This window comes from Acyrthosiphon pisum, chromosome A3 (genome assembly GCF_005508785.2).
Source record: "Acyrthosiphon pisum isolate AL4f chromosome A3, pea_aphid_22Mar2018_4r6ur, whole genome shotgun sequence".
In the NCBI taxonomy this organism is placed as follows: Eukaryota; Metazoa; Arthropoda; class Insecta; order Hemiptera; family Aphididae; genus Acyrthosiphon; species Acyrthosiphon pisum.
The window spans coordinates 14,658,085-14,685,061 of NC_042496.1; the positions used below are offsets into that span (position 1 = coordinate 14,658,085).

A 26,977-nucleotide genomic window follows, 5' to 3' on the forward strand; every position below is an offset into this window, starting at 1 on the left:
TTGTGCAACCACATCTTAATAGGTATTGCAGACAGTAACACTAAAGTTATACCATTGATTATAAATAATATATATAATAAGTAAAATAATAGTATTTATAATCAAAAAATGGTTATAATAATAGGTATTCGCTCTCGGTTGAAAACAGAACCATGAAAGATTTTGTCTGGAAGTGCCAAATTCGAAAATGTCAATAGTCGACCTACACTTGTCGGTCGATTCGATTAAAACAGTCCATTAGTCCAATTGTCATTAATACCCCACGGGTCTGTGACAAGTCAAAACTGAATATCCCTCTCCTTTCGACATAGCTGAGCACGCCACTGCACCTCAAAGCCAATTTTTTTATTTTAACATTTTAAAGAGAACCATTCCTTTGTTGTGGCTTGCGAAAATCGAATATTTGTTTGTTTGTATAGGGTTGCCATTGGTCACAGAATATAAAATAGTTTTTACAATTAGATATTATTTTAGATCTTTATTTTACATAGTTGACAAAAAACTCCAAACTACCCAAATTAATATATTCAAAATATGTGTAGTTCATATTTATCGGAGTTTAATACAGAATAAATCCACTGGCATTATTTAATTTGTTATAGGTAACGCCATCCAAAATCTGCTCTAATTAATATATACATCAGACATCTTCTACTATATAAAATCAAAGACCTAAAACGACTTTTTGAAGGATTTTAATTTTTCATAAAATGTTTGTCAATAGACAAGGGTAAGATCTGTCGTATCATATACTAATTTTTACTTTTCAACACATATAAAATATGTTGAATATTGTTGACTCATGAAAACTATCATGATTTTATGATATTTTATTTATATATTGTTGCCATTGGTTACATAAAATAAAATAGTTTCTATGATTGAATATCATTTTAGACCTGTATTTTATATTTGGCCAAGACAACCCAAATAATTGTATTATCAGACTGTGCAGTTTACATTAACAGAGTTGAGTTTAAGAAGGGATAAATCCACGGGCATTTAATTGATCATGTGGAAAGCCGTGCAGAATCAGCTAGTAGTTAAGCAAAACAACTTATTTGGTATGAAATGTTTAGTTAAAAATACAGAGTGAATTGTTTGATTAGGTATTGTTGAGTAGGTAATTATTATATCAAAAGCTATTAACGATGTTGATGCCAATTTTTTGATATATATTTTATTTTATATAATTTGAAGTAATAATAATTATAAAACCACGTTTTTGAAAGACAAAAAAAAGTAGCCAAATAGGTAACCATTGTACTTTACCATAAATTAGGACGTGTCATGTCTGTCACTGTAATGGATTTGTTAAATTTGAATTCAATTACAAATTCATTGCATAGGAATAAATAATAATGATTCTGAGTGGATGTCAACCTATATATTTACGGTAGATCGTCGGTTAAATTAATTTTTACCGAAAATATCTCATTTATTTTATTATTAACTATTATATTAGTTTATATTCATACCATATATTAATGTTTTAAGCTTTTTAAGGAATAATAATGTAGAGCTGCAAACGGAAGTCTACTCTAGGATGACCAGAGTAATTTAAATAAACCCGGGCACCAAAATTGAGTTAGACTCTCCTCGTAGTTAAATATATTTTTCTAATATTATTTCTGTATTTCGTAATATAATTCTGTATTCTAAAACTGCTTTATACAATATGCTCAGTAGGCACTAATAACATATACTTTAATACAGGTACATAATCTGTAAATATTTTTTTTTTATAATATAGTATTTGAAGAAAATGACTTTAAAGTCTTGCAATAGAGAAGTCGCTCAATGGCAAACTTGCTAACAACGGGAGTATTTTTAACTTTTTAATTTTTTTTTTTTTTATTTGATTAATTAAAAATATTGCTGCAATATCTGCGTTTAAGTCTCCTAGTCAATTAATGGATTGTGACTTGTGATGATGGAATGATATAAATGAAACCATTCATAGAAGTATAATATCCTGTTTTAGGTATATTCGGAGTTATATTGTTGATAAGTAGGTCTGAGTGGAAGAATTTGTTAAAGATGTATTTGGTGAATTTATGACTTGTCTAAGAGTCTAAGTGATTCGGAAGATTTTTAACGTTGGATGGTTTTGGGACTCCCCGAACAAATATGCCAAACTTTGTAAGTCATAATTTATTCCTATATGTTACAATATTATGACATTGTCGTTGAGAAAGACTGTATAAAAGAGACCTTTGGACAAATTAAACGGGTTATTGACTTTAACTCTATACTTTGCGCACCTGCCTAATAAGGTTGAGGAGATTTTTAAGATTTTCACTGACCATAGTGGGATTACCATTGATAGAATAAATAACTTGATCCGTTGATCGATAGCCAATTCAACTATGGATATACACACTTGGTCATGTTGGTTGATCAGTGGTGAATGAGAACGGTGGATGATACTGCACCTTGACGGACAACTCCTAATAAGCAATGTGAGTAATTGTTTAATACAGAAGATTATTTTTTATTAGTAAGATATATTCCTAAATATAAGGAATTATTAGTTATATTATTTCTAAGGACATACTGTAATATTTATTTACCAATTTGAATTAATCACTTTAATCAATTTTGTTTTTTTGTGACCTAAACAGTACATTTTTAACTATCAATAAATTATTAATCCTAGTGGCTAATATTTATCCTAGTGTTAAATTAATTTTAAATGTTAAAACATAAGCAATTTTATTCTTTAATTGAGAATTAATTATTTTTTTTCAAAGTTAATTAATTCTTACTAAATATTTCAGTTAAACATTCATTCTCCATCTTACAAATGTACAACATAACAAAAAACTATTTTGCGTGGAATAGACCCACTCCCTTGGTATTTTTAGTAGAATTACCAAAATTCCATAACGCACAAGAAACTACTTTATCTGTGTCGTAGAGTTTTGATTATTTGGATAACATAAATTAAATTAAATTTATCAGTTTGAGAATATTAGGGTTTTTTTTGTTTTTTCATTTAATTATTAAAAATTATTGGTAAATGCTATAAGAAAAATAAAAACGCTATGACACAGATAAAGTTATTCCCTAGGAATTTTGATAATTCTATAAATACCAAGGGAGTGGTTATATCCCGCGTAAAACAGTTTTTTGCTATGTTGTAAATTTGTAAGACGAAGACAACGCATACGGGTATCACGTCCTCTTAAATAACTAATCAATACTTATTAGATAAAGTTTAATTATTTGAATTTCAGTCAAAGTTAAACACAACCGTTATGATTTACAAATACTATGTGGGTTAAATTGTCAAGCTTTATGTGCTTCAGTATGTTCAAATAAAACAAAAATGTAATACCTTTTAAACTACAAAACCATTTGAAAGTGTTTGTTATCCTGACGATCTTCGTCAAAATTTTACTTTAAAACGCTTAAAAAAGTGGAATGTAATATTCAAATATATTCTAAAAAAATAAAAACTAAGGTAGTGCAGTAGTTGTTGCATACGTTCAAAGTTGTGTCGCTGTATCTTAGCATCGGAGAAGCACCGTTGTTCAGAAAATAGTATATCTGACAAGTCATTCATTTGCTGATTTACAAAAATATATTTAGATATTTTCACATAGTTAGTGTAATCTTTATAATTTATAAAGCATATTCGACATTAGCAACATACTATATTATCAGAGTGACCGACACTTAAAATAAATAAATTATTTTACACTCGATGTAATATGTGACTGTTCTTCTATTTAAATTTGTATAAAACCAAAAATCATTATGTATTATGAAATTTTATTTACATTATATATAATATTCAAATTAAGAAACAACAAATCGAATTCAACACTAGTTATTTAAACCTAAATAGGTATTCTATCTAAACGAGAGTATACATTATAAAGAGAGAAAATAATAGAACACATAAGACTATTTGCAATAAAATAAGTCTTCCTTTTTTTTTTTTTTTTTGCCTTAAGCAATAATTGATTGATATCCAAACAGTATATTTTGTTTCAGTGTAAAAATATACGAAAAAACCCAAAAAAAAAAACCAAAATAATCACAATAATTACATAATTATTATTAAAGATCGCGATTGGTAGGTATATATTTTTATTTTAAATTAAAAACAACAGTGCAACGAATTTACAAATGCATATTGACAACATAAATTATTATTACGGTAATATTTTAATATATTCGTAAATTTCCTATTCATCTATGACCCCGTATATTCTTTTATCTATTGCAAGACTCAATATGTATAATATATATAATATATAATATAATTATCAGTCATTCGGTATTAGTGGGTTCCAAACAGATTTACTTTGACATCGAAAATACACAATTTTCATTTATTTTTTTTATAATATTATATAGTTAAGACTAAATTATTATCAAAATAAAAATTAAAAAAAAAAGACACATAATAATATGTATATAACAAAATATCACAGAATAATGAAAATGTATTAAACACATAATATTTATAAAAGGGTAAAATGAACGTAGTGTTGGACATTGTTATACAATATTTAAGCGTGGTAACGTACAATATATTATATTATTATAATGTTATTAATAAATTATATTATAGATTGAACAAATTTCATAAAGTGGACCACGGTGATGGGTTTTTCGTAAAATATAACAGAAAGAAAAATATTTATACAATACGTTTTTTAAATAATATTTGGCACGTGCGATTGGTTTATGAACTAAAATTAAATTACACACGTGTATTGTTTTTATTTAATTTCAAAGACTTAGAATCATGGTAAACATGCGTCATGCATAATTAATTTTTCTCCCATGGTGGTCATTCAAAAAATATGATTAGGTCTACCTATCTGTTACCGCACACAAAAAATTACTTCGCACATTCGACGACCATCGAAAGTTGGATTGACAACATTCGATGCATCTAAAAGTAACGATGGACTATATATACCCGGGCTTCGCCTGTTCATTCAATATCAATATTATTTTTAGAATTAAATTAGATGTACGAAAAATATTCAGCCTGTTTGGAACAGAAGTGTAATAATAACATTATAGCGTTTGTGAATGAGTATCCGCTATCTGTGTTGCGAACGAATTCGGTTTTCCGGTGCCGATCACCGCCGTCATTCCGACACTAGATGGCGTTGGGCCAATGCAAACATTGCAAACGAATCTAAAAATAAAAAACAATCTAACGTGAGCAAAATGTTCATGAAGACGACGGATTGACAGAATCGTTTCCGGATGAGTTTGGCAACGAAGACGTCCTCTGCATTACAATGTCCTGAGGCCTGGAGTCCTCGCCCAAGGACACCAACAAACTTGGCTGGATAAAAAAAAAAAAAAAACAAAAAAAATAATCATCAACACCAAATATCAGTAAAATAATGTACACGTATTTTTTTTGGGGGAGTTGGTGAGTGGGTAATAGGTACATTGTTTATGGTATCGTACTTTGGAAACACATAATAATATCCCTAATCAGAATTCAGTATTTGTAACCGATGCTCTGCGGTTACCACTAGAATTCCATTGATACCTAAGCGAGACCGGTGGGATTTTTGACTTTACTTAAGGTCTATAGGTATTATGCAGGCATTAATTTGGTAACTCTGTAATTACATATGTGCCAGTAAAGCGACGTGTACGTCAACGAGGAGTTTTTTTAGTTATTTTAATACGCCAATAATATTTATATGCCGAGGTTTAGAAAATAGTTCCCATTTACGAAGCGAGTGGTTTTGTCAGATCATAAAATATTATATATTGTGTTCGTCATTACGTGATTACTGATTCGTGATTATTAAAATTATTATAAATTGAAATCTTGAACCATAAATATGTATGCCTAAATTGTCTATAAATAGACAATAGTTCATCGTAAAATATTGGGGTCATTGGAAATTTTAACTATGTCTGTTGAAATAATAATATGTTGAGAGAACTGCGTGTGTAATATAATTTGAACTGTTTAAGTTTACTTTGTATTATTCTGTTTTGATATACTTTATATGATATGATATACTTTATAGTTGTATTTTATCCATGTAGTCAAATTTTAATTAAATTTACGATGTACATATTTATCCGAGTTATTCTGAACCATGCCATTACAGGCACCCACGAACCACTAGGTCACACTAATATATGGCTATTTCTCACCCTCCTCATGATATAATATTTCCTAATTATAACTAAACATGATACGTATGCACTATATAAGTATGTATGTAGGTACTTTAGGTATAGTGTAATACTATGATCGTCATTGCCATCAGATAGAACTTTCAACACGTTTGGACTTGTTTGTGATATAATGTTAACTGCGATAAACTATGATATTATCGCACTTGTGCAGTGTTCCGATTACGGATGGTGTAGTGTAGATAAACCGAACAACAAATAATAATACATTATTTATGCAAATAGTCGTACTGATATTGTTTTTGGAATGGCCGGACATAATAAATACCAACGTGGTCGTTTATTTATGTATACCTAATTAAATGATGGACTAAAACGTTCGTAAGATCACACGTCTGATTCTAGGAACAATTTCAATTTCAATCGAAATAGATTTATTTTCAATGTTTCAAAATGTTTAAAACATAAATAAAAACCTTTTGCGATAGGAAATTACATTGTTCTCGTTTCTATATATTTTTTTTTAATATGATGGATTCTGTTCCTCCATTATTGTTCATAAAAAGTGAATTAATTACAGTATTGTCCCCGTTACATAACTGCATGACAAATCAATATAATTAATTATATAACAAAAATAATATACAACCTATTTTAATAATATTTTAATGCTAATTGTATCGTAATATTATGTTCTTGAAATAATTTTCATCAAACATATTTATAATAGCATTTTATAGACAACACCGTGATATCACTAATGGTTTTTTTTCACAATATCGAAGCGATAACAACGCGTCTCACCTGTAACGGAAGGAATACGGATTCAATCGTCGCCGCCCTTGGTTGGAGTGGTGCCGGGGCCACAATTCCGCCACGGCCGTTAAGTACACCTCCGGGAAATGAGTCTTGCGGTCCTGGGAACAAAACGAAAATGTCTCAAGACACGATGGCTAAAAATAATCGAAACACGCCCGTATACGGTATGTGCAGATTCCGTCGTCGGATATACTTACCCTGCGAGTGTCTCGGGGGTGAATTGTACGGCAAAAAAGACGGTGCAGACATGCCAGGTATTTGTGGTGCTTGGAACGCGAGACTCAGCACGTTCATCCCGTTAATGTTGCCTGCGAACGGACATAATATACGAAAAACAAATTACAATCGACGTAGGTGTAACGCTGCGTATTATTATAACCGGTAAGCTTTACCTGACGATGAAATCAATATTATGGAAATAATAATAATAATAACAATGGGTAACAATAATAATATATAGTATATTTATTTTAAGGAACGACTCGCTTGCGTGTACCTATATATTAATATATTGTAGCAGCTATTATGTAATAATATGTTGTTACTCGAGCACGACAGAATAATATTAAATTACCTATACTCTGTTTTGTCATTTTAAGTTTTTCTAAATGGTGAGATAATAATATTATGATTTATGTCTGGAGAATGGATTTGTGTGCATTAATAATATAAACAACATGCGATAAATAAACCATTTTGTATTCAATTTATAATATCAATTTAAACATGTTTAGCTTTTATAATTCAAATACACGCTGTAAACAGATTCAGTTAAACAATTACTAAACATGTTTGAAATGGTGATTATGTTTGTTTTATTAAAATTAATTATTAATTGCGATTTATATTTAAATTCTTTTAGAATTAAATTGCGTCTTTTTTGTTAATGGTTGCTTGTATAGTGTATACATAAATATTGATAAATATCGTTTAACATTACATTTTAAGGAACTTAACCCAAAGAATCTAAATGAGTCGTCGAGTCGTCAAGAGTCTAACCTCTTATTTTAATAGCGCTTTATTGATAATATTTGTGATCCTTTATTTCTAGAAAAAAACTTCATTGCATTTTCATTCCAATTTATTATTTTTATAGTCCTAGGAATCACACGACATTTTTTTTCTAATTCATAATTTGTAGTTAAACTATCGTATACGCATATTTTGAGTTTTTTAAAAATCATTTCCAGAAAATTCACAATTCATAGATTATTAAAAAAAAAAGGAAAAACATGATCTACCTTCTGCTTATAAACGCTTTACTTACTCACATAACCGTTATTTAAAACACTAGGTGTATAATATTAATATGGGCGTATGGTATATTATATATATATTCATATAAATAAACATTTTTTTTTTTTAAATATTATATATCTTTGAAAAATATTCATCGTGAGTAAGTATAAAAATATATTCTATACAACAGTTTAGTATACTCTCTAGTCTATATTTATTAAATAAAATGAACATGAACGTACTTAGCGTGGATATTCAGCTGATTTATATGAAAAAAAAATGAAAATATGCGGTTGACATTTTAATTCAATACACTATTGTTCGTAGCAGGTTTTTATAGGTTTCTATATCTGGTTAAGAAATTTGTGATTTATCGAAAAAGGTGAAAACCCCAAAGTATCTGGGTGTATTAATAATAAGGCGGGTTTTTTCCCTGTACCTTTGTATAATGCATATAATATTGTATATACGGAGGATATTAGGATAATCTCACGATGGTCAACCCATCTGCACAGACAAAGATCACCCCGATGCAGTATTAATATCGTTAGAACAATATTTTCATGTACGGTGGTCACCCTTGGGCTGGCAACGGAGAGGGTGGTTCCTGAACCAAAACTAAATTTCTCGGGGACACATGGTGATCACCGTACCCTCCTTCTTCGGAGAGGATTTAGTTTTGGTTCAATAATCACCCTCTCCGTCGCCAGTTCAAGGGTGACCACTGTATACAAAAATATTGTTTTAACGATATAAATACTTCCTTCGAAGAGGGCGGGAGAGATACTACGGTCTTCGCCATGTGTCCCCGATAAGACAGGGATTGCCGGCCTGACCCCAATCATTCTATATACTGATCATTCAATTTACGTGAAAAGGTTAAAGCAGCCGGGCAGTCAGACTCAAGATGTACCTACACCCACTGGCCAAAAACAAGGAAATATTACTTGCACAAAACTTCTTGAAGGACGAGAAGGAAAGGCGTATATAGACAGATACAGAATCAAATCGGTACCTATTGTACGCAAAAGACAGATTTGATAGAATAGATCCACTCAATCAACTTAAGTACTGGCTGCTTTATGTGGGCCACAGACCACTTTGTTGGGGGTGTGAAATGAAGGAACTCAATACTAGTTGCTGTTTAATATGTGCGAAATAAAACTTGTGCAAGGTGAGAATGTTTGATGAATCAACCCGTATATTATCATAATACACATTATACGAATGTAGTGTTATATTTGCGCATGCGTACGCTGCAGCAGCGCACACACGTGGGAAATATTATACTCACACAATACGCACGTGCACGTACTATATAATAATATATAAATAACATTTTGAAAGCTACACGGGAAACCTTTCTGACGAATTATTATTGTAATATAGCGAGCGAGTGCGTTATATGAAATACGTCTACGTCACGCGTCTCTGCCAGTGGCGTGAACGTTGGGTAGCCGGCTGGGGGGGTGAGTTTTTACGACTCGCGGGGTTATAAAAATGCTAATGTCCCACCAGCCCCCCAACATTAAAGCTGTCCGTACACACGAGCCAGCGGTCGGCACAACCATATTAAAATAATAATAACGCATATAATATAGACATTGTTGTTATATTATAATATAACGAGATCTTTATTATAGTGCTATGGCTAGAGTCATCTGTCGGTACGAGCAAAATAAATAGTATCTGTTATTGTGTTGTTTTTTTACGCTTAACTGAAGATTTTACACTATTATTAATTTGAAGTACAATATATTAGTACCTAAGTATATTGTATAACATAATATATATTCATTATTAATGTAATTTATAGTATTTTGCCGATTATTTCTATTGACAAAATAATAGGTACCTATATAATTAGGTTTATCCTTGTTAGCCGTATAAAAAAAAATAACTAAAATTAAGATAAGTTTGTTTTAACTTCATTCTCTATCAATATAATTTAGGTAGGGCTATTATAGTATAACAAATTACAAAACTCATACATTATAAGTACCTATTATTTATTCTTCAATAATAATAAATATTTCAAAGCGCCGTCCTTCATCGCTGGATAATCTTTTTTCTCAAGTCTAGTTGTCTCATATATAATATATATTAAAATACTTAAATTTTTTTAGCTATCTGATAAGTGCTTATAATTTAACTAATGGACATTACTAGTACTCTGTACCTCCTATGATAAAATATATGGCCATCAACATTTCACAGAAATATAAATAAGGATAATTTTTAAATTTAAATTATGGATTGCCATTAAAAAAAATAATGTTGGATTATCTTTTTGATATATAAGAAAGGTGGATACAAATATTATAATGAATAATAAAAACAACAATATTTTTAATTGCCTACAGTTTTTTTTTTTTTTTTTTAATATTTAGTACTCAGTAAGCCCGGAAACCACAAAAACTATCGGAGCGATATTCACATATCAGTTAGGTTCGATGGTGCTCTCATTGGTTTTTGTTTCTGTTAGGTTCAGCAAAAAAAAAAAAAATTCTCCACGGGTAATACAATGTTTTCCGGGTCAGCTAGTGACGTATAAATGGATAACACATTAAAATGACATTATATTAAAATAATCTACAACGAGGAGCGTAAATATAGTATTAATGTGTTTTGCTGATGGTATAAAAATATCATAAACTTACTATGATGTTCATAGTTTATGTTATGATACGGAAGGAAGTGTCCTTTTACATTAAGTTGAATAAAAATAATAATCTTATGAAATATCTTAGTCAGGCTTATGCAGTAAAAAATACACAAACAATGTTTTCTTTAGATTTTAAGGGTATATTTAAAAATTTAATTTATTTACATAATAATTATCGTATGCATTTCAGTAATTAAATAAAATATATATAATTTTTTTTAGCGAACATTAAGAATATTAAAAAACTTTTATACTTGCAGTATTTTAATTTATTTTCGTCATACTTTTTCATTTTTTTTTTTAAAAGTTTGAAATTACTACGCTTAATAACAAGTGAATGAATACTGAATATAATACAGTTTACAAATTAATATACATTTATAATATTTTAAGTTTAATGTTAACATTTTGTCATACTAACTACTTTAATCAGAATGGTATATATGTACCATACTTTAAAAGCATAAATGCATTATTGTATCTAATTTATTTGCCCTTTTTATTTTATAGTGTTCATCGTATAACATTGCTGTCGGTTTAACATGTTTCTTGTATAAATATATCGTTTTCTTGTTTTTTTTTTTTTAATTTTTAAATATTATTAATTATAACATAATAGTAGGTACGATTATATAGGTACTCAACACATTGCAGATAACAATTAAAACGTTACCCTTACGTAGTATAATAACTCTGTTTTATGATTATTATTCCAGTTATAAGCTTGTATAAATACTGTTATGTTAATTTCGAAAGAATAGGTAGGTAGTTTATATAAGATGTTGTGCTATGTTATGTTGGTGAACGATCAATATGAAATAATGATAATAATATGTTTTGATTATATGTAGTTATATTGTAGTAAACTGTCAGTATGAAACACAATCAGATAGATAATGTCATGTAATTGTGTAAAAAAAAGAAAATTATTATTCAGTAAAACATATTCTTTCTACATGGATATAAAACAAATTTGAGCTACAAATATATTATATGGGAGGGAAAAGCATATTATCCTATAACCGTACGCATATTCATGGTACATTGCTCCAAACGTGTTTTTTTTCTACTGACGATTACCAAGTTTGAAATGGAAAAAAAATTTGTAATTTACAAAAAATTACTATGGTATCGAACGAAAAGAATTAATCGTTATGGCTGCAGTTGACTTCTTGGGTTATGCTATATTATTGAGTAGGCCATAAAAAAGATGGAAGCGAAATACGGTGTAGAAGTTTGTAAGAATGTCATTTCCTTTTCGGAAAACCATGTTCACGGGTTCCGTTTATTTTTATTACCTATATTGAGTTCCAGTGCGATTTCAATCTCGAGGTTTTCATGCTTGGATGAGCTACTTGTGAGAAGAAGGTCGTATCGAATTTGGGAGAAGGTGAAGAGCTGAGTAACTATTATATTTCTGCTTTTATAACCATTGAGAAATAGGAGAATGTATGAAAAACTTTATAAACCATATATGTAGCTAATGCGCAAGCACGTGTCACACACTTCCTGGGTCCTAGGTTTACCCAATTAAACAATTATCAAACCTCCTACACACATTTGCAAAATAAATCATATTTTCACGTTGGTTGAATATTTTTATTGCAAATTATCATACCATTTAAAGTAATATTTAAACGATCCGTAATAATTTTAAAATAATTTATTTACAAATTGGTTTCTACAAGTAGGTTAGATTAAGTTAGGAAGTCAATATTTTATATTATTGGCACGTAAAATCTCGGAAATAAAGGAGTAAATAAGTGGGTAAAGTTAAGCAATTTTATTTAAAAATATTTATAATTTTTTACGTTCAACTGATTCTTTACTCATAAATCCAACTCAGATTGGTATTTAGGTTTAAAGTTTAAACTGACGAGGATACTGCACAAGATGCACTTCTTACGCCATTTTTGTTGTACTACATTTAATGAATCCATTAGATGTAATTTTATTTTCTTGTACTATGTTAAATGTAAATATTTTATAGATCAGTCATCACTATAATATGGTGGAGGTAAAGCTTAAAATTATTTTTTTTAAAATTCGCCAAAATTAAAATTTCGATTTGCAAATCCTAATAATCAATTTCATTTTTTTAAATTGGTATGAAAAATCTAATATTGGGCATGGTAAGATTTCGTGGACACTGAAGTCGACAAGCAGAAGTTGTACGACACGAGTGCTTGACATTTTATGTATGGTGTTGCTGTGTATCTGGTTTATTATATTTTATTAAACAAACTGTTTTTTTACTCTACGTGACAAAGTCGACAGTTTAATTTAAAAATTCCTACTTCCAAATTCTAAGGATGTATTATTATTATAAAGTTTTTTTTCACCCCTTATTTATTTCTGACGAAACGCAATATAATGTATACATATTACATATACATACTGCATTTAACGTGCAGTACTGCAGTAAATACTTTCGAGTTCAAGTAATAACAGAGCATATTATTATCATAAGCATGTATGTATGTATTATTATTACAGTCCTTCGTAGTAGTAACGAGAGACCAAAAAATCATCATCATGAGGAATACGTTTATGATGGAAACGTGCGGGTAAAATTCAAGAAATAAAAATAAGGTCCAAAGTCTCACGATCTCGGACGTGTGTAATAAAAAATTGAAATAAAAATCGTCGAAAATATCGTCGCCATTGCGAAAGTTTTCTAGTCGTCATTTTTGACAATCGTGTTATTTAAATAACTTAATTCGTACAATTGTTTTCACCATCACATGTACAAATTCGGAGTGTAAGGAGTGTGGACGAGTTTTGGAGATGTTTCACTTTATCGTTTGGAAGACGCATCGATCATATTGTGTGGCACCGAGTCCAGTACCAAGCCCTATACTTCTTTCCAAATAAGAACATACCGGTTCTGCGCACTTTTTTCCCCTTCCACCGGTCACTACTTATTCCTTTATGTGGGAGATGTGCGAAGCTGGTCGGAAACCGGTCGCCGTCCGATGCGTTCTTATTTGGAAAGAAGCATAGAACCATGGGAATAGAGTTAATCAATCATGAGGTGGGGAGAGGAGTATAATGATTGAGCAATGCCGAATATATTTTGTTTTATTCAAAATAACTCTTCAAGTACCTATTGCTGATATTAGATTATTACTCATGCACTTTTTGTAATTATAGCTAATAGATATGTTTATTTTGTTATAACCGATAAACATTTTTTTGTATCTATTTCTTTATATAGAAACTAAGTAAATGTTTATAATAATTGACTAATGTGAACTTCCCATTGCTGTATTATTTGTAAAATATTATAAAAAATGCATGTAAGTACTAATAAGTTTCAAATTTCTAAATGGTAATAAAAAAAATTTATTTTTAAATACGAGGAACAATAAAAATAATATTTATGTATTTAGATCTTATCATTAACATTCAATCAATGTTAATAACTATAAAATATGAGGGAGGAGAGGACTAAGGATACTTTAAAAACAATTATTGTTTCCTCCCTCTCGGCTAAAACTCCAGTGCACGACGCTGCCTATAATATATATATATACATATACGATACTATGTCGCATACACTGCATAAATGTATAATTTGTGCGTATATTTCAAAGATACAGCACTTGTCTTACAAAATTTGTACAATGCAGGTCGGCGCAATAATAATTGTATTGTATTATTATTGAAGTATCGATGACGCGTGGCAGTCAACCGCTTATTATAAATACTTCGAATTCCCAAACTTAGTACTGAAACGTATTCTGCGTAGTCAATATTATATTTCACGGAGCCCATAAAGTGTGGCAAACGTGTGTTGTTTTCCAAGTATAAAATATGCACATGGATTATTCATGAACCAACGTAAAACGTATAGTATGCAGTTTCGACTGCAATGTTACAGATATTACATATCTATTTTATATTTATTCGGCTCCTATACAAAATATATCACACAGTGTATGATTCATGATCAGAAATCCGTATCACGGTACATTGTTATTATTATTGTCACGGTTTGAGGACCATGGGCACAAATCATAGTGGCGCTGAGGGAGCAACCTTATAGTTCTAGAGGTAACGTCACAAATTCCATGATTAAACAGCATCCGCCTACGGTCATAAACTCATGAATCATAAATCATAATATTGTAGCAAACAATATTCATTTTTATAGTGTGCTTTCGGTTTACATCGTCAAAAATGTATAAAATATAAATATATACATAGGTACATCCGGTACAAGACGATTATTTTAATAGTAAACATTAAAATTTTTTTGGTAAATGAAAACAACACTGAATTCAATACTTTTATACCACAGCCCTTATCCATTTTTTCTAATATTATAAGTAGGTACCAACTTCATAAAATATTTTTTTTTTTTTTTTTTTTTATTTAAAACATATATTTACAATCTATTTTACAATAATCAGTAAGTATGATGACAAAGTTTATATAACATTATAAAATATTCGAATAGGAAGACCCTCAGTAGTGTCACCTGACCAGAGATTAGGTACCAACTTAAAATTTTTTTTTGACTGTTTATGCCAGTATAGGTGATTATACTTAGCGATTATCTGTTGGTTCAAAATATAAAATTACTTTATGGTGGATTCTCTACTTATTTTTCCAGTCGTATTTTCAATATTTTCCTCCGTTATAAAATATTTTTTATTTATTTTATTTGTTTTATTAAAAATACGAACAGATATTAACGTTAACAATAAAAAAAAAAAATATGTAATGAATTGTACCTACGCCCTACACCAAAGTATATAATATTATTATATTATTAAAAATAAAAAATAAAAATAGGCTTAAACCTCGAACCGTCTCTGTTTGGTTTCGAGGGTTCTATAATATGTTAAAGGGCTTAAAATATATACCGTCGTGATATAAGACTGTTGATAGCCTTATAACAATATTATAGAGTGGTAACTTTTGCAGCAACGCGAGCTCAATATGCCTAGTGAATACGCAATCCTAATGGTAAATAAGTTTCGAAAAAGAGAAATGTCACAGGTCGTACACTGTTTTTCACAATTTATTGATAAGTAATATATAGTATACGATCTGGCTTTCAAAGATTATACATTATTATATTATATAATATACTAATGGGCAACTTAAAATAAAAAAACGGAAAGAGGCCGGAAAATACGTTCAACATATTAAATACATTATGATTTACTATTGTTACTTATTGCAGAGACCTCAAACCTCGTCTTAGGGTTTATACCAATTATACCTCGTTTATCACATGGTTTTTATACCAATAATCGGATTGAAATAGATGCGTAGATTTAAATTCATTATTATTTTCTTTTGACTGGAAAAACCTCATGTATTATGTACATATTATTATAATAAAGTATGTTTTATGATGTGAATTACTAAAATGTGATTATGAATATTCATATTATTATGTTGTGCGTGAATAATAATCAAAAAAAGTGACATTTTATGAATAAACTGTTGACCGTGAATGATCGAAATAATATCACGTGTACCTACAATTTATATAATTATTATTATAACAATATTGTACCTATATCTTGACTACACCATAAATTAAATATTGACTGAGTTTTTGTCACTGTTTTCGTATAGATAACATTTAAAATGTATTGTATATACGGTATAATTAAAAATATGAAGAATATTATAAAAGTGGATAAAGGTAGGTATATCCAAATCTATATACATATAACCATGTTTGTGTGTTTATCAGTACTGGGTAATTTTGGGAATTACAAAATATATCAAAGCTTTATGGCCCATATTATAATATAGGTTCACATAATATTAGGCTTGGTTGGTCTCACGTTGGTTTTTGTTTTGATTAAGTGACATTAAAAAAGAAATACTTTATAGAGAATACAACGTTTGCTGGGTCAGCTGGTATGCTATAAAATTTTGTTTTTTAATTATCGTGATTAGAATAAAAAAAAAATCATCTTTCATTTAAGAACACATTTTATGTAATTTGTATATGCACATAATACGATACTAATATTGAGAATGAGTTATAACATACCAGCTACCTATTAAGTTTACTAAAAAGTTTAGTCAATAAAATATGATGAGCGATGACTATCAAAATAACTGTGGAAAAATGTCAAGTAAAATGCAAATAATAATTTAGTGGCCAATGTGTAAAATACAATACACACAATACGGTTGATTGTATAACTACAGTGCCTAACTACTCTATAAAAAAAAAAAACAGATTCGAGTTACATATTTTAATATTATCGATGTCTTTCTAGATACCTATATATGATGACATGACGAACGGAACATATATATATTATATAATTACTATATTATATAATAAAGTCAAGAGTAAAAATGGTTTAATGGTGTAACAAAATGTCAAAAATATTACTCTAGGTGTTTCGCGTATGTATTTTACACTTAAACCATAGATGTATGTAAGTATACAAAATTATTTACGATAGAACAGGATTATATTTCTTAAGCGTGTTTAAAAATTGAATTCGTTGGACAAATTTTATATTGACGTATTTATCAAGTGGCATGACGAAATCAACAAAAAAATGTATTTAGACAGTAACTACCTAACTATATATTAATTAATATATTAATATATTATTATATTAATTAATTCAGAGTAAGTATTACTATTTTGTATAATAGATTTCTCAAATTCAAGTTTTTTTTTGTAATGTAGCAGCCTATTCTGGAAACCGAACACGATTTTATTTTGCATCTTTGGATAGTTATGATTTTTAGTATTTACAAAAATACAATTAGATACATCAAAACTAACTAAAATTGGTTCGCGGAAAAAATATATACCTATATTATTTTTTTTTTTATTAAAAACGAGAAATTCAATCTATGAAGCTCAACTGACTTGTATTATAAAAGTTGAGTAAAATAACTCTTTATGAACAGCAAAAATTGTTTTGAAACTTCAGTAGATATCAAAAGAAATCTTATAAAAGTGGAGATGCCACTTTTATAAGATTTCTTATTAAAAAGTTGAAATTGTCCGGTTTCGACATTTTTATTGAATAACATAATAACAACGAAGTCTGTATTTAAAAACGCATCCGCGTGAAGATAAAATTGGACCTGGGACTAATTTAATAATCTAATATGCATTATTATTTCTATACAATCAAAAAAACAACCTTTAGAGCAGTACTGCGTATTAATAATAATATTACATTATTGCGAAAATAAAGGGATAGAAAATTGGAAAAATAATCGACACGAGACAGATATAGCTACGCGCGCTTGTGCGTATTGATAGAAATAGAAAAAAGTTATATATATTATATTTATATAGTGAGAGAGACAGAGATACATAGTGAAAGAGAGAGAAAGATAGAGAGTGAGAGTGAGAGAGAGAGAAAGAGATTTACGTTACTATACTGGCATACTGTGTTTGTTAAATTGTAAATTCATTGAACAGGAATATAATATAATGTGTGTTTGATGAAATGAAATATCGTCTCTGAAATAAAACGTCAGATATTTTCAGCGATATCTTGTAAAGCCCGTCGAGATTTATCACGCCACTGGGCTCGTTATTCGATCAAGTGGTACGTGTGTTTAAATGTTTTTCGTTCAAATCGCGGTTGCCAACGACTTGTAACTAGGTTTCATGGATCGGTCGATCATATATATTGCAAAAGTCGTCAAAGACCAGAAACCGCTAACGACTGTAGTGGCCAGTGGCAGTAAGACACCATACAACCTAGTATTTTTCAATTTATTGACCTTTTATACCGCAAAACAATTATTGATATGAAATAATCAACATTTATTATCACTGCGATTGCGTTTAAGGCATATTATTTGATTGTAGGTAAATCTATCGTGATTCGCTCAATATCAACACTACCTAACGACTGTATGATATATCGTTTGGCGTATACTATAATGCGCTGCACAATATTATAGTAACGAATTATGAGGATGCAAATACACCGCGAGAGTAATTTTTGAATTATATGAATTTGTTTGTCTGTGCATATAGCATTTTCGTTGGAATAATATGTATTATACTGTAAAATTGTTAATGATGAAAAACTGATTTTTTTAAATTAAACATTAATTATAAAAAATAACTAATTAATCAACTATGTTATTATATTTCTGGATGTCAAAATATATACCCTACACAACTAAACACCTAATGTACACACATAATAAGGTTAATTTAAATTATCTACTAATTTATGATGTAGGTAAAATAATAGTTATATTTTTAGGAAAAACTTTTAAAATCATTCTTTACCGTTGAAGTATCTATTTTAGGAAAAAATTATGTCATTGGAAAGCATTGTCTAAGACCACTCAAAAAAGATGTACTTTGCATTAAAATGCGGGCCCTAATTATGACATATACCTAAAGTGACACAGCGTTATAGCCACATAATATTATTATTATTGTCAAACAAATTAAATACGAAATACTGAAAACCAAATGTATGCTTTGTATAGAATTTCTTACCTATTTCAATTTAAAAATCTAGTGGAGATTAATAATGGTTAAATAATTTAATATTGGGACGATTCACATTTATTTATGAACTGACTAATGTTTATATGGGCTGTAAGGATAGGTAGGTACCTACTGTTGATCTATTACAATAAAACATTTTTTTTTTTTAAATATAATTTTAACTTACAATCACAAAATCTCTATTATAAGAATCACAAAATATATACTTTTCAATTTATTGTTACCCAGGTTACGATCCCGCTCCTGTAATCCTCTGGGAATTTCCGAGAATGCCAACCCTACTTAGAACCAAAGCTATCTTTACCCAAAAAATTCATCGATTAAGATTTTTATCAATACATTTTTAACAATGATTCAGTTGTATTTTTGAGTCCTTAGTCAAGTGGTATATTATTCATAATATAGACGGTACTATAAAGTATTACATTAATTTTAGTGATCGGTTGAAAATATGAACGATGTAAATATTCATTCCTTTGCTATTTTTACAGCTATTTTCGTTGTTGAGTCTTCTTTTTTTTGCGAATATCAAGACATTTATCAAAACCGTTACTTTTGGCAAACGTTGCCGGTACGAAAGTCAGTGCTGAAACTTCTGAAACCATTTTGGCACGTCCAGCCACAATAGCATATCAATATCTGCTTTTAATGTATGCCTCATCGACCCTCAACTGGCTGCCAATATTTACCTGTAGGGACACGTTAAGTCCTAATGCAGGCATACTCCATAGTAGTAACCGTTGATTATAATAATAATTATCTTATCCTGTACCCATTCCTGTTACCGATAATGTAGTAGTAATAGGAATGCAAACAGAGCCTGTATAGTAAAACATGATTCAGTCCAATAGAAATTTCTAATTTTAGTACCCTCCCTTGTCAAACTACGTCGTTGTTCTTGCAGTTTATGTCCTAAAACCTCATTAAGGGCGAGCACACGTATATCCGTCTTTATTCTTATCGTATCATCTCAGCATGCATAAATATCAGTTTATTATATTTATGCAAACCCTGATCACAATTATATATACCCACTGTTATTGCTATACTATAGTCGACTTTGTATAAGTAAATTGGACAATAACAATATGGCATTTTATCTGTAGGGTAGTATATTTGAATACCATTTTTGTTTCAGATCGTTCTCAAAACTATTATGTTAATTTTCTATAGTTATATCACGATATTGCAATTGAATGTCGTTTTAGCATATTATTATTACGCAGTCGTCATTATATTCGTAATCGAAACCCTCGATGGAAATCGCAAATAATCTGTCTAATTGATTGAAGCAATTAAGCCCTACCGCCTAAAATGCCATTAAATGTGAGACTTAAGCAAACACAATGTATATTGTACTATTGTTGTTTTGTGGATTTTATTACTATGTTTCCATTGTCTATGTGCATAATATACAAATTAACAAATCGTCTTATATTCTAGTATGACTATTGACTTGTGCTGTTACAACATGTAAAGCTAACTTAAAGTAACTAAATATTCATAAACTTTCTAATTGCATGATCAATAGATCAATAATTAAATTTCTATACACACATTTTTTTAGGAATTAAGGCGTATTATTGAATCTTGCGTTATTCATCCATTCATCCATTCAAGGCTCTATATTCTTCTTTTTATAATTTATTATTTTTAATAATTTTAATAAAGAATACAACATTGAAATAATACGATTTGGAAATCGCTAATATTGTACTTTGTTAAGATCTTATTCTTAAGATAATTGTTCAATTATATTATTTACCTAATGTGGAAAAATGATAGGGACTTTAATCGTATATTAGGTTTTATTTTAAATCGATTCCGTTTTACAAAACAAATTGTTTTCTTGTTATAATATTATCTGGTTTTTAAAGTAATAATATCATATTAAACGAAAATAATAACCAAATATAACAGGTATAGGCACTTTGCACACGGAGTGCGCTCCGAATGTTTATTAGTAGTGCAAATAATTTGATGTATCGTAATTTATTCTAGAAATTAATACCAAATATGAAAACTTACCTAATTTTGGAGTTACGAAACTATCTTTGAGTATCGCTCCGGGGGTAGGAGTGGCGACCATTCTACGATTTCCTATCAGCCCAGCAGCACCCATGACACCCGCACAGACGGCGTCACAACGTTTTGGTCGAGGCTGCTCCACAGGTAGCACCCTTCTCCTTTTTTTTGGTAACTTTGAACGGGCCTAAAAATATGGACACCAAATAAAAACAAATATAAAATTAAAAAATTTCAATTTTTACTTTTAATTTACTACACAAATCACAAATTATATTTAAAATCAGGTCTAAACGTCAATTATGTGTCATTGGATGTACAACATATTGTTCAATTGCTAAAATATTATTTTACTTTGTGTGCATGATATGCGTGTCTGATCCATATTAATGTGAGCTTTTTTTGTTATAGTTTTTGTTTTTTTTTTAAATCCCAGTCACTTCTTATTTACTTACACGTTTTTAAGATGTCTTAAGTTATGTTTGGAACAGATTATTTGTACATATCATGTTTTAAGGGTGCATAACTTAAAGAACACTTTAAGTGTATTTCTTACAAGTATAAATAACTACATAAAAATAAATCATACAATTTTCCCCGCGTGTCCATAAAAAATCTATTTGTAATACAACCAACATTATACAGGCTGTATTATTTTGTATCTTATTGTCTGTTCTTACGTCATTCGGAAATTTCTGTCGGTACTTTCAATGATTTAGTGGTGGTTTTGAGATGCTTTTAATGATTTTAAAAGCATGAGTTTTAAAAAAAAAAAAACATCATCTCTATGACAATATAAGGAAAGCTTTTCTAACATACTATAGGTATACCGGAAAAGATTCCCGACTGCTCTGTTGATATGTTGGACGATCGTATTAAAAGTACAATATTAAGTTTCTATCTTTTTAAATAAAAATCACTTTATCTCGTGGTGTATTGGTGTATAATAATACAATGCAGATTATAATATAATATCTATTGTATTATAAAATAGAAGTCCCTTTTTTATGTCCTCGAGTATCTTGAAAAGTACTCTACGGATTTTAATACGGTTTTCACTTATAGATTGACCTAGTCACGAAGAAAGTTTTAATGGATAATTATTTGTGTGTGCTTGGGTGGATCCTTGAATTGTTTAGATTCAAAATTGGACCAGGTAGACCAAGGAAGCTGCTCAAAAAAATCACAGAAAAAAAATATTTATAAATAATGTTATTTAAAAGTGCCTTACTGAAAATTGTTTTTTATTTAGTATAAAATATAATAAAAGCAAATTGATGAAAAGTAAAATAGTATCGTGGAAGTTACCTCTAACATTATTATACGTAGGTCTATATTATATATATAAAAATAATAAATCATTGCACAGTAGTATTTAATAGATACCGACCATTTATTACATTATTTGTTTTTAAATGATTATACAATTTCGATTTGGGCACCGCAAAAAATAAGCAATATATAAAATGTAATGGTATCGTTTAAGGTTCGGTTTCAACACCTCGGTATTTTTAAACTATAATTCCATGCCCTACCTACCATACACCATAGAATAATCTATAGTGAATAAATCAAAACTATGACAGTCAACACACCTGTGTGTGTGAGTAAAACATGGAGAAGTTCGACACGATGACAGGAACGGGGAGTGCAATGGTCAGCACGCCGGCCAACGCGCACAGAGCACCGACAAACATGCCCATGTACGTCTTGGGCGCCATGTCGCCGTATCCGACCGTGGTCATGGTTACGATTGCCCACCACAATCCTTCCGGTATGCTCTTGAAGTCGTTCTGTGGATTGGCCTGCCGAAGGGGATGGGAGAGGATTAGTATTATATGCACTTTACTAATCCTGATATCGTAACAATGATTCATTAATATGATTCAGTCGACGTTTACCTGCAATCGTTCAGCGTAGTACACCAGGCTGGCGAAAACGACGATTCCCAACACCAAGAAGAACACGAGCAGAGTGAGCTCCTTTGCGGACGCTTTGAATGTGTGTATGAGTATTTTCAGCCCTGGCGAGTGTCTGGTAAGCTTGAACAACCTTAGGATGCGAATGATCGAAAAAAATTCTAGAATTTCGGTGTTATCGAAACGGTGGGCCAGAGTGCTCTGCAGCATGGTGTCCGTGTAGAAGCTGAGCGTAGCTACGAAGTCGATGATGTTTACCGGAGACTTGGCGAAGTGCACGAGGTTAGGGGTTACCTGTGATATAGCGAAAGGCCACAGCTGAGTAGGGTAAGTGATTTCAAAAACTCTGGATATATTTTATTATTTTTTTATATTTTAGAACCAAATACATAAATTCTATAACCATTGATATACTGTATATTATTATTACGATCTAGGATAAATATTCGTAGCAATTTGGTCATGGTCATTTGGACGTAATAAAATAAATAAATAAATATAAATGTTAGTAATAAAAAATTTAAAAAATGTAAACACGACATCAAACAAATGCTATTAATTTTATTATAATACGCCAAAAATAGATCAGTACTTATTAAAAGCAGTTAAGTATTTCATTAATTTTCCTATATTTTATATTGACTGTTTTGTATCGAAAATCAAAGAACATGTAAATTAAAATAAATAAATCACACATCATTAATAAATACTAAATAATATCATCGTTAATATTTAATAAGAAATGTATGAATTTTTAAATTTATAATTAAATCTTTTTTGACTTTAAGCTTTAAATGTTATTGACTATTGAGTTCAATTATTTATGATATAAACATAACAGTTATATGACACAGTTTACGTTTAAACAAATATATTGAATTATATTTTATAAATTACGAAAGGACATTGTTGGTTTTTAGTATGTTTGTGACTGTATTAGCCTAATCCTACTCCACTTGTATTATAACCGCAATTGTAAACTGCGTGAAACCCGTTTATTCTGTTTATATTATTCCGCTTTTAAAAGTAATAAGATATTTTGTGTGAAACGACGTGAGGACGCGCTTTTATCAACGGCTCATCGCGTGTACTTAGGGATTATTTTCGTATTTTATTGAAGTTTTCCGTGGACGCTGTTTAATAACAAAATTATAAGCCCTCTGGGACTCTAAAAATATTATCTACATCGTAAAACGGTCAACAAGGAAAAAGATGCATTTAATAAGCCATAAAAATAAATGGATCTTACACCGCGTCCACAGAACATCGCAATAATAGTCCTCAATTGCGATGGCACTGTGGCAGTGGCTGAGAAATAATATTAAATATACGAGTGTCCAAGCTTCGACGTTTATTATGCAGGACGAGCAATTGGTCGCGGACGGTTATTAACGTCTTTTTGTTTTTTTTTTCCATATTATTTATCGTGACCAAAGTCCAAGTCCAGCGGCCACGTTGAAATCCAGCCAAAAACACTATTCTACGTCTATAACAGCCGTGACTTTATGAGTTCAAAATCGTTTGAAAAAAAATATTTTGCACAACACCGTTTTGTCAGTGGTGTCTTGGGAATGTTAGTCAAATGTATCCCTATTATAGTATTTTGCTGTACATGATATATAGGTACCTGTTTTATTATATATTTATATCGAAGCAATTAAGTTAACCATTTAGCTGGTATTGATCATAATATTCATAATTATTTCAGTTATCGGCAGTCTTTAATTATTATCAAAGTTTATCTATAGATAACTAAGACAAATTCGATTCTATTTTCTTCATAATGGTTTCAAAATAAACGGAAGTCAAATAATTGTGTACATCACCATTGATTTGCTGTCGATTTGTCGGCAAAAGCACATAATAAAATATGCAACGCAAGCTAATAATATATAGTATATTCGACGTGTTGCCAGTAAATTATTACGATTATTCGTGGGATGAATTTATTTCATGCTAAATTTCCTTGAGGTATAATACATTTATAATAGAACGATTGTTTATATTTTTACCTGTATCATATTTTACGAGAAAAATGGTGAACGGAATAATATCGTTAAAGGCTATTATTGACGTGTAGAAAGTGAACGTAAAAACCAAAGAACGACACTATTGCAATTTCAAAGTTCAAGGTTGTCGAAAATCAAGTTAAGTCCTCTAACTATTGATATTAAATCCGCTTTTGTTGCAATTGAAACGTTAGTCTACCGCAGTCTTATTAAAACACTATTATCGCCTGCCATTTCAACGATTTAAGGATTTGAACTACTTCTGCTGGTATGGATCCCAACATCCGTGTTGTAAACGACATATTCATACAATTCGATTCAACCAATCATTGTGTTCATATAGGTAGTGTCCATATTTTGCAATTTTGGTAAGTAATATAAATTATTTTCTAAAAACTATTTGTTTATTTAAATCGCATAATAATATGTTAAATTTCATATAACACAAACATCAACCAATTATTTACCATAATTTTTTTTTAAATACGTGAATTATGTACATATGCGTCACTTTTATAATATCTTTAAAATTAATTAGTTTTAGATTTTAATTTGATGATAAAGAACACGAAAATTTGTAATACAGTCGAACGTGGTTAACTCAAACTTCTTTAACTCGAAATCGTCGATACCTCGAACTTTTTCCCCGGCCCCTGGAACTTCTTATGATTGTGTAATCCTTGGATAACTCGAATGTCAAGTATTTGAATTTAACTCGAATCTTCTGGCCCTCCCTTCAACTTCGAGTTAACCTCGCTCTACTGTATATCTTGTATTCTTGTGTGAAAGTTAATAATCGTTATACAATAGGGTTAGGATTAAAATGATAATATATACATTTTTTTCTTCGTCATTCTTATGTACGCGTGTATATTAGTACTTACGATAGATCTAGCCAGGAGTTCGAATGTGAACCAAACGTTACAAACGAGCTCCACGTAGAAAAAAGCCTCGTGAGGATCGGTCCGGTCCTTGCTGAGTACCCATTCCATCGGAGGGTCCTCGCCCGGGGCTGGCGGCCGATCCTTGGGCACGGTCACGTTCCTCAATGTCGCCACTCGTAAGTCAGGATGAGTTTTCAGCGCGAACGACAGTACGGACACGCATATAAAAAACACCGATATGACAGCGACCACCTGTAGAATATAAAAATAAATAAAATATCAAGTATGCAAACTATCGAAAATTGTATAATGTATAATACCTTTACGTATCTTATGTGATAACAGGGCATATAGCGATTACTTAAAATATAATAATTTGTGTGTTGCAAAGCATATTTTATATTTAGATCTAAATGTATTAGGTATTTATTAGGTATAGGCTAATAATATGTTCGAAATGATTAAATACGGCAATGGAAAATAGTTCGTTTTTAATCCGTTGAACGGTTTGTGGTTTGGATGTGCCGTAGAATTAATTCTTATTTATAATTATCTTATTATGGTTTTCACGGTATGTACTTATAATACGTGGCATAGGTAGTTTCAGTGAAATTGCATTTTCAACGTGAAATAGGTACTATAATATAAATATTATCAGTTTAACGTTGCGTCTTTTAAAAAGTTTTCATTATTATTTTATTAAAATAATAATGTTGTGCTCACGAAATATTGAAAAGAGCCAAATTGGTCAAGTAATAATATAATATATAAAAATATTGACAACTCAATTTAATTTC

The 26,977-nt window shown here is 29.9% G+C and overlaps 1 protein-coding gene and 1 long non-coding RNA gene across 6 annotated transcripts in view; one reads left to right on the forward strand and one right to left on the reverse strand.

Moving 5' to 3' along the window:
- Positions 1-4,081: 4,081 nt before the first annotated feature.
- The window catches only part of LOC100169647 (potassium voltage-gated channel protein Shaw), a 154,457-nt gene continuing 131,561 nt past the window's right edge, over positions 4,082-26,977 (reverse strand). For all 5 annotated transcript variants that reach the window (XM_008183048.3, XM_008183047.3, XM_016803024.2 and 2 more), the window contains 7 exons: positions 26,181-26,432; positions 23,270-23,581; positions 22,964-23,173; positions 21,372-21,555; positions 7,152-7,262; positions 6,940-7,052; positions 4,082-5,317 (listed from right to left, as the gene is read on the reverse strand). In XM_008183048.3, coding sequence (XP_008181270.1) covers positions 5,201-5,317; positions 6,940-7,052; positions 7,152-7,262; positions 21,372-21,555; positions 22,964-23,173; positions 23,270-23,581; positions 26,181-26,432 — 1,299 coding nt within the window. In that variant the 3' untranslated portion in view covers positions 4,082-5,200. The remainder of the gene's footprint in view (positions 5,318-6,939; positions 7,053-7,151; positions 7,263-21,371; positions 21,556-22,963; positions 23,174-23,269; positions 23,582-26,180; positions 26,433-26,977) is intronic.
- Positions 11,274-17,116, forward strand: LOC115034417. The gene is made up of 2 exons (XR_003839780.1): positions 11,274-15,193; positions 15,357-17,116. It is a non-coding gene; the product is annotated as an uncharacterized LOC115034417 (long non-coding RNA).